Source organism: Cariama cristata, unplaced genomic scaffold (assembly GCF_000690535.1).
Source record: "Cariama cristata isolate BGI_N322 unplaced genomic scaffold, ASM69053v1 scaffold6684, whole genome shotgun sequence".
In the NCBI taxonomy this organism is placed as follows: Eukaryota; Metazoa; Chordata; class Aves; order Cariamiformes; family Cariamidae; genus Cariama; species Cariama cristata.
Genome location: NW_009614567.1, coordinates 24371 through 39205, shown reverse-complemented (window position 1 = coordinate 39205; position 14835 = coordinate 24371). Strand labels below are relative to the sequence as shown.

The window sequence follows — 14835 nt, the reverse complement described above, 5'->3', positions numbered from 1 at the left end:
CTGATGATTTTCTATGAGTATTCACACAGCCTACCTGCAAGTTTTTGACTCAGAAAATACTAGAGCATTCCTCAAATTCCATCTTCTTGGAGCTGTAACATCTGCCAAGAAGCCACAGAAACCACCCACTTTGTTTTTGTCTTTTCCAGGGTAGCATAAGACTTTAACAAACAGTTAGAAATAGAATCATAGACACCACCTAAAATTAGGAAAAACAAATTGGGAAATAGGAGTGTGTGCACTGGCTAAGGATTTTTCTAAAGAAGCTGCAGTACATCAGCTAGTAAATGCATTTTGTAAGAATCTTTTTTTCTACTAAGCATAATCTGTTTTCAGTGACCTTTATCTAGTATGTTTACCTAGGACTTTAATTCTACATTTCAGCTTAAATATAAGAGGATATTTAAAAGCGTATTTAAAAGGAGAGAAGTTGTTTCTATGGGAGAAATATGAAGGAAAAACAGAGAAGTAAGAAGGTTTCCTGGCAGACCAGAGCATGTGGTAATCAGTAATGACAGGAGAGTGATAGAAAACAGGAAGATCAGAGGTGGATGTTGGGAAAGGAGAAATGGTGACATAAAAGCTGGAAAAGAGGATAGGAATTGGAAAAAGAATAAAAAGAAAAAGAGTGTCAGTATATTATGGGGACATATGATATAGGGTTTAGTAGGAGGAATCAGGAAGCCAGGTGAAAGAGGTTCAAAGGGATGAAAGAGGACATGGGATGTTTGTAACTGGAACAGTAAAAAAATACCCTGTTGTGTCCAGACTTTGTGCCTTTGAAAACTTGTCTTTGAAGGAAACGACCTTCAATTTGACAACTGTTTTAAAGCTCTGGACATACACACATGCATAACATGCATTAAATAAAAAAAGTAACAATTAGTTACTTTAGTCCTGTTCCTAATGATGGGTATTCGTGCCTCAAAAAGAAGTCTTTTACTTAGCTGTTTCATTTGATGTCTCTGACTTGAAGAATTCATGGGGTCTCAGTTGCCTTCTCATTCATACTGACGGAACTTACAAATCACTTCTGAGCCATAATGGTAGGGCAGCCAAAGGATGTGCACTTCCTTACTTCTTCTACTATACATATTGAGGTATAGAGTTTTTCTGTTGTGTTAGTCTGGAATATTTCTTGAACGCAGTTTGTATGACTTAAAATAATAATTAAAAAAATCTGCAGTATCTTCATGCATATCAAGCATATCTTGCTTGAGATATGATCGACTGCTTAAAAAATCCCTCAATATTTCTTGATTATTTTCTCTCTGCTTGCCCTTTGCCCAGTGAAACAGATATAATTTAGACAAAAGAAATGTCTTCATTTAGGTGTTGGAAAATCAGATGAAGAAAGATCTTGCAGATAAGGAAGCACTTGAGAATATGCTCAGAAGACACGAAGAAGAAGCCCGTGAGAAATGTAAAGTCCTGGCTGAACAGAAGGCGGTATGTGTAGTTGAATTGGAAATCAAAGCATTTTAAGAGTAGCTTTCTGAGAGACTGATTTCAAGCAAGATAATCTTGTTTGAGGTTTTGTAGTGCTGCTGAGCTGCTTTGAAGGAATCCACTGATTAATACTAATTTTAAAAGACATGTTTTTCTAATTCAAGGTATCTTCAAGAATATTTCCTTACAAATAGCCACGTAGCTTGCTGTGTACCCATCATTTTGTACTTTGATGATATAATGGTTGCTTTCTTCTAATATTAAAGCAGTAGAAAGTAGTTGTAAATAGCTCCAGTAATTGCATCTGTGATGCTCTTTTGGCCGTTTGATTGGTTTTCTTTTACTTCTTTTTGTTTCTAGAAAAAGTTCAGACTTTTTTAAACATTGTTTTTACAGTCACTTCTTTTGTGCAGTCTCAAAGGCACATTGCTCTGTTTCAGATGATCAATGCAATGGATTCGAAGATTAGGTCACTGGAGCAGAGAATAGTGGAATTGTCTGAGGCCAATAAACTGGCAGCAAATAGCAGCCTTTTTACCCAGAGGAACATGTAAGTGTAGCAACTCTGTCATACTGGTCGCTACTGAACAGTTCTCAGTAAGATCTGTTTTCTTAATGTAAAAGTGGTTCTTTTTTGCAGGCCTGCTCTGCTCCCTGCTTGTTTTTCAGTGATGCAAAAACGCACTTGTTCTTCAAATAGTTGTGGTTCACTGCCTATTTTGTGTTTTCTTAAACATGACTAGAAAAATTGGTTTGTATTACAATGTTTACTTTGGAACCTTTCCTAAGGCCGGTGCTTTGTGTAGGTTTACCGGATGTGTTAAATGAATACTAATAATTTTAATGTCTAAAATACCTCTGGAGAAGCATATATTCCTTTTTTGAACATACATATTGCTAATAGATTTACATTTTCCTTGGTTCCTGTGACAGTTACATCATGTTGAAATTGAAAACGTTAAACACCTTTCTTTCACAAACATTCCATCCTGCCCTGATGGGTGAGAAGACAAGTAAGAAAACTAGATTTTTAAGCCAAGAGTTTTTCTGCATGTTTCTGAGATTTGCAGTTCTCAGAAATTGCAATTGCAAGAGTGAGATATTTTGTTACTGTAATGGACAGAAGTAATGTGAAGTAGGAGGTGCTTCAGTTTCAGAATGCTGCTTCAATTCATTTTGTTTTCTTCCTAACACAGACAGCACTTGCATATATCTCTGTTGCCTTCTCGGCTTCAGCCTCTCATTAGTTCTCATCAGTGACCAGTGTAATAGTCAGTTCAGTGTTTTTGAGGTATACTACTGGTCAAGATCTAGTGTCATCTTGAATCACTGTGTAATCAGCAATTGTTCTTGTGGTGAATTCTTACTTATTAAACACAGAGGAAATCTTCTGTGTCAGATTTTTTTGTCTACCTGAACTTTATTTTGCTTTGGATTTTAGCTGAGATTCCTTGTCCTTACAATGATGTTTTTCCTTCATAAATGACTTAAAGGCGTTCTACTTCAAGTATAGAAAAAAGTGTGGATTGGTTGATAAGTCCTGTGAGGTAGGGCTAAAGTAGTATATGCTCTTACTGAGTTAAGAGATTCAGCAACTTTGGCTATCTGCAGAAAGGTTTTCAGTGTTGGTCAACTGCTGCATGCAATGTCAGGTAGTGTCTCTGTGGGAAGCGCTTGGATAGATTCACCTACAATATTGAATCAAGCAAGGATGAATTTTAGCCAAAAGTTGCTTTGGTTTTTTTCCCTTTTCAGTGGTGATTATGCCTCCAGATACATAATGGCTCCAATTTTTGTTGTATTTCAAATATCTGGCAAGTTATTTTAGCCTGAGCAGCCAAAAATATTCACAGAAAAAAATGGGAAATCTAATTGTGTTGCTTTATGCTCCAGATGACCTCCAGTTAATCACCCAGGAAGTTTGTTGAGGCAGCAAAAGCCATAACTTACCTTCAGGCTGAAATAAAACAGAAGTATTGTCTCAAGGTGTACCTGGGAAGCATATGCAAGGTCTTAGTGTCACAGTCATTGGTGCTGAACTGAGTGTAAGAACTGAGCTGAGCTAGATGCATCCTCTGAGAGCAGGACACTTGACTAGAGATCCATAGAAGACAAGGAAAAAAAATCATAATATTTTATCATATGACCTAGAATGGATTATTGAGGGACATATTGTCAAGTAATGTAATTTTGCAGGATCAGTAGAAGACAGCGCAGAATTAACATTTTAAAAGAAAATTGCTTTATTATGCATACAGATAGCTAATAAATTTGTGCTTATTTTGTGAATTGTGATGGTGAAAATGTATAAATCTGTTGTTGGACTGTATTTTGAATCCACGAAAGCTACAGCTAATCTGAGCATGTTTGAAGAGGAGAACTAGTGATTAAACCCTTCAGAGGAGAGAGGAACTCTGCTAGCTTTTGTTCCATCAGTATCTGAGGAAACTAATGATTATCAGACTCCTGAGAAGATAGTCCAGTAAACAGTAGGAAATGAAATAACACCATTTGACAGTTCTGGCTGGCAATAATCTGTAGAGGTAAATTAAAAAAAGAGAAAGGGTGGAAGGGTGGTTTTGCATGCAATGCACAGAAATCTGAGTCAGAAGACTTAAGTTCTATTTTTAGCTTTGTTAAGTCTTCATATTTGATCTTGGGCAACCCACATAGTTTCTCTGGGATAGGATTAATAACAGCTTATCTCACAGTGAACTTCTTAAAATATTAGTTCATCAATATATGTAGAGCTTTGTGAGACTTCTAAGTAGAAAGCATGCTATGAGGCATAATTTTCCAATGCATGATAAAATGATTCCAGGAATTGTAAATAATGTAGAAAGACTTTTTTTTTTTATGAGGGTATCCATTTCAGATTCTTATAGTAATTATTAATCGTTGCCAGCTCTCAAAATTCTTATGAGCGCAAGTAATTATTTTTGTTCACTTTGTAGATTATGACTTTGATCAGAGACAACAAAGCTTTGCTTCGATGTAGGTCAAGTTCTAGGTCCATTACGACTTAAAAAAAAACCACAACAAAGCAACCCACAACACACTACACTCCCAAACCCTAAACCATAGGGTTTCTCTTATCTCATGGAAATATATTGTGTGAAAACAACTATTCTTAGCATTTATTTTTCCTGTATAGAAAAACATGTAACAAGGAATTGGTGAAATGAGAAGAATGAACTGTAGCTTAAATATTGTTGTAGGTTACTGTGTACAAGATTAATTTTTCTGTGCAACTTGCAAATATGGAATTTAGTGCTCTGGGCATATGTTGATGAATGCAGTAGCACATGGATCTTTCGCAGAGAGGAATAAAGAGTTGACTTTTTTTTTCAGTTGGGATGTAGAATTTAAGCTACGAATTTAACTATTCTACTTCACAGGAAACTTGTAGTATATTCATCCTTACTTCACCTCAGTGAAAGGACATATGCTAAGGACATTTTGGGTTTGTCACTTGTGCTTTTCTCAGGAAAGCCCAAGAGGAGATGATTTCAGAGCTCAGGCAACAGAAGTTCTACTTGGAAACTCAAGCTGGAAAGTTAGAGGCCCAGAATCGAAAATTAGAAGAACAATTGGAAAAGATGAGTCACCAAGATCACACTGACAAGAACCGCCTGCTGGAGTTAGAGACTAGGCTGCGAGAGGTGAAAACTTGGGTTTAATCCCTCCAAACCAACTTATTTGAATGTACCTCATTTTGAGTATTATAGTGAGAATTAGAATGAAGTTGTTTTAGTTCTGTGTGTCATAAAAAATGGTATTTTAAGGTGTATTAATTTAGGTTGGTCTAGTAGTATTTTCTTTCCTCTAGGAGTGAAAAAAAAAAGAATTAAAAAAAATTAAAAATTGCTCATTAGAAGGAGATGAAGTAAGTATTAAGGATTTGTCATTCTTAGACCTAACAGAATCTGAGATGTTACATCATCTTGCTTTTTCAGAATCATATTTATGTTTTTTTGTACAATATCCTTATAATGTTGTCCAGCTAGAGTGGTTATAGGGTAGAGAATAAAAGCTTAGCTCTGTACAGTGACCAGCTTAAGTGTAGCCTTAGACACTGCAGAATAGAAAGCAAAGGACACAACAGAATTGCTGTACGAAAACAGGGGACCTGTTGCTTCACCACATTTTCCAGAAGTTTTCTGGAAAGGAAACCTAACAGTAATATGAAAGTATGTGTTTTTAAAGATTTGTGAGCTGTGCTTCATTTTTAGTTTTGTATCAACTAGTTTGGATCCACTTCAAATCTTCTTTTACCTTCTCCAGTCTCACTCCACTAATTTTCAGCTAAGACTGAAATCTTGCCTTTAGCTAAGAGGGTTGGACGACCAACACATGTCCTTGTTTGACCGGAAGTTGGTTGGGACCAGTGTAAGATTTCTGGCAGGCTTGTCGCACATCTACAGCACACCAGACAGATTCACTTGGGATAGCAGACAGCCTGAAGAAGGTGCTAAGGTTTGGAATTGATTTTGAGCACTGAGATCTGTTCTGCTGCTTGTTCATTTCTTGTCCATTTCTGGAAGTGACATGTTTATCCCTGAGTATGCTCCAGAAAACCTTCAACAGAAGCCATTCAAATAAACCCAGAGCCAGATGATCTGATTGGGTTCTTTAAAAACAATCTGAAGGGAAAATGAAATATGAAAGTCAATTGCAAAATATATGTAATGTTTACATACACATAAAGATTATTATTGATGTTTATGCCTAAAGATTCTCAATTTCAGTGAAGAAAGTTCACTTCAAACTACTTCAACTTTTATGCTTTTTATATCAATGTTTGATATGTTATATTTGAGTCACAGCTGGAACTATTCTTGTGCCTTTGTTGTTGTTGCAAAATGCCAGGTTGCTTTTACCCTTTTTCAAAGCAAACCAGTAGTTTTTAGGTAGTAGACAAGGCTGCATCCTTGACTTCTCAGTGACCTAAGCAATCTGTCAAGATGTGATTTTTGGGATAGACATGGCAATGGCATCTTAAAGTGAGGTCTGATATGAGATTACATTGCCTGTATTTTCTTTGTTAGTAACTTATATTTGGATGCTACTTTTTCTTTCTTCAGGTTAGTCTAGAGCATGAAGAACAAAAGCTGGAACTTAAAAGGCAGTTGACAGAATTGCAGCTGACACTCCAGGAGCGGGAATCTCAAATTACTGGGCTGCAGGCTGCGCGGACAGCCCTGGAGAATCAGCTCCGCGAAGCCAAAACTGAACTAGAGGAGACTACAGCTGAGGCAGAGGAAGAAATCCAAGCTCTCACGGTGAGCCCTAGAATTTGTACTATGAGCTATATAGAGAGATTAGAATTATGTAGGTGCGTGTTTCATAAAGACGTTAAAATGAATTTATACTATTTAATTTTTAATTTTCAGAACAGGATATGAATAGTGCCTTGTGTTTATAGAGGCAGGAATGGCTAAAATGTCAGATTTTGCCTGTCTTATGATCTTTAGCCATATGAATGCTTCCTAGTAGAGGTTCATTGCTGCCAAAATTATTTTTATTACTTTTGTAATGAGGTGAAAGTTGCATATGAAATCGCTATTGTTAGGAGGTTTACTCTGTGACTTAAGTAATATCTCATGAGTTTGAAAGTACTTGATGATCATAAATGTTTTGATGATTTTTTTTTTTTTTTATTTTTCCCTCCCCTATCAGTTACCCTGCTTTGAGGATACTTATTTGGGGGAATAAAAAAAAAACCCCACAACCAAATTCCTGGGAAAATAGTGTTACTAGGACATAACTTTATTCCAATGCTTATTTCATTAGAAATTATCATGTATGTCTTGCAGTCTCTGGTGAGATCTGTGAATGATATAAAGGAAAAAAAAGTTCAATTCCCACCCTTCCTCCCTTCCCCCCAACCCCCTACTCCCAGTAAGTGGAATTCTAAATTATATGTTGCTGGTTGCTGTCTCTTGAGTACAAAAAGATGCTTTCAAACTGCTTGATTCTAAGAAATATTTCCTTCATAAAACATTCCCAGGGCTGTTGGGGCAGAGAGAGGAGAAGTATATGACCTGCTTCTAGCTAGCCCCTATTGAGCAGCAGTCTTTAATGACCTTCCAATCCAGTTATTTTGAAATGTTGAAAATGTGCATTCTCTTGCTGCACTGGCGTTTGATCAAAGAACTGTTCTGAATATTTCTGCCATCGCTATTTTTCAGAAGGGATGGTGGGCTCAGCTGAGATAGGTGCTTGTATTAAGTTGGTGCTTTGGGTAGATGAATGGGAGAACCGTTCACTCAGAGTTGTTCTAAACCTGGTACATGCTGGCAAAGTCCAGCAACAGCATCAAGAGTAACTGGCTAGAACATGGCATCAGTTTCTTTTTTGCTCAGAACTGAGATGGTCCCCTCCCAGCTGAAAGCTTTGCATAACAACTAATATCACTGCCAATGGGATGGCAATATGCTTGATATCTTTACCCTCCACTACCAATGAAACAGATGAATGTTTATGACCTGTGTTTACTCAGTTATTGCTTCAGTTAATTTGGCAAAATGTAGTGCTTTTGGACCAGCTGTTGTAAGATAGTCCAGTTCGGTGGGCTTGGGTGTATTTCTGTTATGAATTTTTTAATATACTTCTTTTATTTTTCACATTGCCTGTTGTGGTAAGATAGCCTTTTAGCTCTCATATTTGACTTCTGCTGAGCAGTTTTTTCCTGTTTAGTCTCTTGGCTCTAAGGAAAATGTTGAGAATGAAGAAAGGTGGCTGGATGTGCTAGTGCACTAACCTTTCATTTGTTAAGTTTTCAGAGAGCATATGACATTAGACACTTGTTAAATCAGTTTGATTAATTTTGAGAGAGGCCATGAGGCTGAAACAAGAACTTTTGCTTTGTCATGCTTTGCTTGTAAATTAGGAAGTAAAATGGTGCATGCGATACTGCATTCTTTAAAATAAATGTTTGCACTTTTCCATACTTTGGATGCTGTCTTCCAAAGAATTGATTATGATGTTCCATCACTGCTTTTTAGAGAGGCTCAGGATTAAATGGTACTTTATGGTAGGATTCAGGTAGATTGGCAGAGCTGTTTGGGATAGCTTGCATAATACTTCATTATAGTTTTTCTTTGCAAGCATTAAATTGTATGCAGTATTTATTTGATATGAAATACCAATCTGGATATGGAAGTAAAACCAACTCAAATTTAAATGTACAAACATAACATGGAATCGACATGTCTTCTGGTGATCGTTTCAGATGGAACCATTTACATAATTCAGTTCTCAAGTTTGTACATTTTTCTAAAGTAGTTCAGAATGGGGAACATACGTGTATTTTGATTAAGTAGGATGTGACTTTTGCTAATCAGTTCTTTGCCACTACAGAGTGCTTTCATAGCCTGCAGCATCTGCCTTCCAAACTTTGCTTGCTGGTGGATTGTTCTGCAGTTTGTTTAGCAACAGCTGTTGGATTCGAATTCTAATGTATGAAAAATTGATGATTAACTTCTTACCTCCTTTAGGCACATAGAGATGAAATCCAGCGTAAATTTGAAGCCCTTCGTAATAGCTGCACAGTGAGTATTAAATACAGATCATTGAATTATTTTGAAATTAAGGATAAGAAAACAAACAATTTATTTATTTAATCCTTGATGACACTAGTTCCTAATGTGGACTCCTGGCTTCAAGGTGTTAGTAGGAGCTAGACGGATTGGATTTGATTTCTTTTAGGTTTCAGGTAAACCTCAATTTTGAGGTTTTAGTCTGATCATGAAATTGACACTATTCTTCTTTTTGGAGAAGAAAGTAAATTAAAATATCTCATTGCAGTGCAGCTAATAAGAATGGTGTAGCAGCTGCAAAAAATGATTGTAGGTGAAAATCTTTTCTGCTCACAAGAAGAAAAGATCTAGCTGTCCAAATCCTGAGCTGCATTGTAGATCTAGGCCAGAGTGGAACAGCCTTCATGCTACTCTGTGTTTTAAGGAGGACTTTTAATCCTGTTTGAAGAGGGAAGAAATGCTGTCGTTCCAAATAATACATTGACATGTAGTGATCTGCTCAAAGAGCGGAGAGGACTCTAGGATCTTAATTTGTGCCTTCTATTGCTTGAGATCTTTTGATGTGTTTCTAGATTAATTTCAACAGTTCAGGACAGATCTCCGAGGGCTTGCCTATCAATAGGGATTCTTGCAGATTAACACTATCTTCAAACTTGTTTATGGTGGTTGATGGAGAGCATCTGTCTTCCAATGACATGAATTACAAAAGTGTTGAATAAGGACCACAGTCCTCTGAATCAACATTGATTGCTGGTCTTTCTAGGCTTTGTCTGTTTACCCCACCCTGTAAGCAGGGCTTAATTTTTTTAATCTTGATTGTTTCCCTACTTGCGGTGATTTCCTCAAACTTAATTTTTCGTGCTGTAGGACTAAGTATCTAATGTACATGTTTTCATTTTTCAAAAATATCTTTTCAGGATGAGAGTTACTCTGTTTTCCTCAGTTGCTCTTTAGCATGAAGCAAGGGGATACTTCTATTCTGTTCATAGAATATACTGATATGAAGAAATAAGGAAGTAGAGTTTACCAAAGTGTGTTAACCTTTATCTGAAAGGAATCCTGCACAAGAAACTACTCTTTGTTCCCTTCTTCGTTTACCTAGATTGATCCCCTAGCTCCATATGTGCTATCATGTATCTTACATCCATAGCTATCTTCTTTTGTTCTATCTTGCCCTTCATTCAGAACGACAGCTTTCTATGAAAATATGTATGTGATCTCTATGCAGGCAAAAACCAGTTGTGGAAAATCTGTAGCTTCTTTTCACTGCATGGTAGGCTGCCTTTTGGAGGTTGTAACTCATTATCTAGTAACACTTTGGCTCTGTAATTGTGGGGAGCAACCTCCAGCAGCGAAGAGTGACCTATCACATTTCAAGAATGTTGAGAGCTTCAAAGGTTCTGCATAAAAGCATTTCTAAAGTGTTGTGCATTGTAAGGCCCTTCAGTGGGATAAGTGGGATCAGACGTCCTCATCAATAAGAAATTAATTAAATAGTTCCTAAATGAATAATACATGCTCATCATACATTCTCTTTCCAGCCCAGGAGAATGCATGTATAATTTAATCGACCATGGACAGAAACTTTCTTGTTCTGTGTTATGGGTAGTTCTAGCTCTCCATCCTGTCTACTGAGGAGCACTGAGAGAAAATCTAGGACAATCTTCTATTGACAGTGAGGGATCAGGGAAGATTTATTATGGTGCCTTCACCAGATATTTCAACCTCAGTTTTATCTGATTGTGACCAGTATGATGCAGGCTTTGCTTTCTGGTGACGATGTGATTCTATGTGAAGGTGATTAGAATTTATACTCCTTTTAAAATAAGGTGACATTTCAAGGGAATAATTGTAATATGCTGCTACTTATGCAGCATGATAATGAATGGGTTTATTCTTTTAGTGAATTTTCAACAGATATCCTTTTTAAGCTGAAACAAACTCCTTGAACTAGTCTGGCAAACTTTAGTATGGAATTATTTTTTATTTAGTCTTATTGAGAAGCCCAAAACAGCATAAGGATTACGAAAATAAGATTAGACAGGGAAAAAAAAAATTGAAATATTGAATTACTTCAGTATTTTCATAGTATTCAAACAATAAATAAAAATATTTAGTCTGCTTTCTTTGGTATTTTTTCTGTTTCTCTAGCTTCACAAAGGTCACAGCTTCTGATTGTAGAGAAGACTTACACCTCAAATGTGTGTCTGCTTTCCTTGTGCCCTCATTGCACTCTTGTTCTTCCTTTTGCTGAGGTCTCTGACCAAGAAGACATTTTTTAGGTTCTCCTATTTATTCATTTTAAATTTGCTGTGTTTTGGGGTGCATACATAGAGACCATCGCTATGTTGTTGGTCGTAATTTCTGCCTTGTTTGTGAATTTATATTCAGTTGCTCTGATAGCTCTGCATTGTTTCATCTTGTGACATCTCTCTTTTACTATTGGAGGTCAAAAAGAAAATGCTAGCATTTGCCTTTTCTGTCTCTCAGGTGTGCAAGAAATAATAGGATACATAATTACAATAAAAATTATAAATTGTAGTACCTTCTGTACACACAGACAGATGCAGGTGGGCGCACACGAAGAGCAATATTTTATCATAATCTCTCACAATGATAGCTCATCCAGCAAATCTGTTGAGCGAAAAGGAATAGTTCCCTACGTTTAAAGAATTATGCTATCAAAAATGTGATCCATTTGAGTATTAAAAGTATTTTCCAGGCAATAAAAAAAAATATCTAGAAATAAAAGACATTTTCTTAAATAGGAAAATTTGTGTATTTGTCATTTGTTTCCAACTGCCTCTTAATTATGGCTTGTTGTTGGATCATCAACACATTTGAAGTGAAAAATACAACTAAGATATCTAAATAATAGTGGAATTGTTTCAAAAAGAAAACATTCAGTAAGCGGGCAGTAAAGTCTATAAATTCTTAGAAGAAAAGAATCCTATAAAGTATTTACTCTCAGCTTAGTAAAATACTATTGCTATTCCAGGGAACCACCATCTGAATCTTCTAGGTTTTTTTAAGGTACAGGCTGTTTCTCTTACTCTAGCAAGGAGAATGGCATTTCTTAATACTAATTGGCTATTGTATTTCCATTTATTCAAGATTTCTCCAATAGAACAAGGTTTATCTTCCCTCCTTGAGGTTCTTTCATCATCATCTTTGTTCCTACCTTAAGCATTAACAGGATTGATTCTCCACTTGTCTATGAGATTGGGTATTGAGGCATTAAATCTGCAAGCCTGTTATGCACATGTATAATTTTAGTCCTGCATGAAGTCGTACTCCCTTTGGTCTAAGATCCTGATTCCACATTGGCTCAATGAGTTGGCATACAAGAATAATCTGTGTTCTTGAGAACTTCCGAAATTATGTCTAAAGGTGTTATGTGCTTTGATGCTAAGTTATGTTTCAGAGTAAAAGGATCTTGCCCACTGTAACAAGGCTAATACCCAGGCAAAAACTTTTATATGGCTTTGTTAAAGTTGTAAAAAAAAAGGAAAAAAAAAAATCGGCTGTTGAGTGGGAGAGGTTATCCCTGATTCTTGTTTCACAGAAAATGTGATGGCAGATGCCAGTTACAGGCAAAAATGAAGCTTTGTAGTTTTGTAGTTTTTGTAGCTTGACAAAAAGTCAGAGACTTCTAGGGTGTTGGTGAGGTGTTGCTGTGAAAGAGGCTAATGGGACGTTCGCCGTGGATGACGAAAACATCATCATTCAATGATGAGACTCATGGTTGGTAAAGGCAGCTCATCTTCCAGGAACTAGGATAGAGGCATACAGGAGACTGTATGTTTTCATAATGGGTTAGTGTGGGAAGGAGAGGAATGCAGGCTGTGTAATGTCCTACTACTCTACAGCTACTAACAAGAGCAATGTCCCTCAAGCTAAGCCATGATGAGTTTTTGGAGACTGAGATCTCCGTGTAAGGCATGTTTCAAGTCACAGATGTTGTCTGACTATGCAAAGGGGAAGAAAGTGAGGTATTCATTGTTATATATTGATCAAACAGGTAGAGATACAAGACTGGTATCTATCTGCAGCTGTGGTCATTAAGAGACTGGTGTTCTGCTCCATTACAATGCTTGGTATTTCTCTGCTAGAAAAACTTTGTCTCGGATCCAAATGTTAGTTGGTTAAGATGAAGCGAGTCTGGTGGCTGCTCTTGCTTCCTCCTCACAATAATCTGGGGCTGAGAGATTGATTTTTCTTTTTTCCTATTTACTTCTGACAGGTAGCTTTCCAATAAAGATTAGTGGGAGTGGGGAGGAGTGGAAATGGATAGAGTAAAACTCTGCCTTAGTCTGGAAGTTCTGAATTAAGGTTGTACAAAAAATTGCAGTAAACTCCGAATAACATGCTGCTGATAGCATCCTGAAACAGTTTACCTTGCTGTGTCCTAGCATTTTCCTGCACGTTTGTTGATGGCATCTGAGAACTGAGACATCTTCATGAAGGAATAAGGTTACGGAGAAGTTTGCAAGCTGCAGTTAGTAGTATTCTAATACTGCTTCCTTTTCTCCTTTCCCTCATTATTTTTCCTGTGGTTTTGATATGTGGAGCATATGGATTAAATTTTGTATGTTGTGTCTGATATACAAACCTAATCATCATGGCCCTGAACTGCTTGTTGCTGTGATATTTAATTTGTGATCCATGCCTGGCGCAGTTTGTAGGGCCAGGTATAATAGCTGTGAATCTGTGCAATCTCACAACAGAGGAACACTTTGCTTTTCTGAAACTATGCGATGGGGAGGGAATTGTGCTGAATATGGTCACTTTGGCTGAAGAGCCGCTATGCTTGGGTTGCTGTGTACTATTTAAAAATGAGTTACAGTCTTCTATGTCAGTATAAAGATAAGTTGTGTGCTTAGAATGTGGCATGTAGTGAACAATCTGCCAAGATTAGCGTGGTGTAGTTAGATTATATCTCTATTTTATAGATTAGTTGTGATGAAGATGTGCATAGATTGAAGCAAAAATATCAGTTGCTCTGTGAGTGATACAGTGGCACAGATACAGTGGCTGCCTAGATTGTCTAGAATTGCTTTTCCAAGCTTGCAAATGTTTGGTTGCTTTATAAACTTTGAATTCAAAGATTTTTGTAATTATATTATGGGTTTCTAAAGGATAAAATAGTGTTTTCTTACAGACTTTCCTTTATACTTCAGATTTATCTCTAGAATAGCTCAGGGTTGGTTGGTTGGTTAGTTTATGTGGGGTTTTTTGCCTGGGGATTTCCTTAACTGAAAAGAAAAATACCTAAAGCTATTAACTTTTCAGGTAAAGGATTCTGGCATAGGTTGTACGTATGTATGTATGCCTAAGACAACATTTCCTATCAAGTGTGGTTTTTTGATCTCTGTTTTCTTTCTTCTTGGTTCCTAGGACAGGCATTTATATCACACCATGTCCCATTTTCCTGTGTCAGTTTTTACCCATTACTATTTACGCTTTATAGTATTTATAAACTCTGTAATCCTGTTCCGTTATCATAGCTGCAGACGGCTTCTAAAAATTGGATTTGTTAACAAATTTCCCCTTTCTCCATGAAAAAAGGAAAATGGTACCGAGAAGAACAAAAAAATAAAAATCTATCAATCTATATGGATTATGTTATATAGGTTATAATATATTTGGAATTTAAGCCAAACCATTTTGGAATTATCAATAAATGTACTGTAAGGAAAATAAGAAAGGAGATCACGTCACTTGTTCTGGAACCCTTCTTTCTTAACTCCTTTGTTATTTGTCTTAAGTTTTCCATAAATATCCTACTAGACAAAAATGTAACAGTGAAATAGAAAACGATCTGGTTTAATTTTAGTTATATTTA

The 14835-nt window shown here is 36.5% G+C and overlaps 1 protein-coding gene across 2 annotated transcripts in view; it reads left to right on the top strand.

Moving 5' to 3' along the window:
* Nucleotides 1–14835, top strand: part of CIT (citron rho-interacting serine/threonine kinase) — a 71176-nt gene that overhangs the window by 35467 nt on the left and 20874 nt on the right. For both annotated transcript variants that reach the window (XM_009699463.1, XM_009699462.1), the window contains 5 exons: nucleotides 1333–1449; nucleotides 1890–1999; nucleotides 4937–5111; nucleotides 6534–6731; nucleotides 8949–9002. In XM_009699463.1, coding sequence (XP_009697765.1) covers nucleotides 1333–1449; nucleotides 1890–1999; nucleotides 4937–5111; nucleotides 6534–6731; nucleotides 8949–9002 — 654 coding nt within the window. The remainder of the gene's footprint in view (nucleotides 1–1332; nucleotides 1450–1889; nucleotides 2000–4936; nucleotides 5112–6533; nucleotides 6732–8948; nucleotides 9003–14835) is intronic.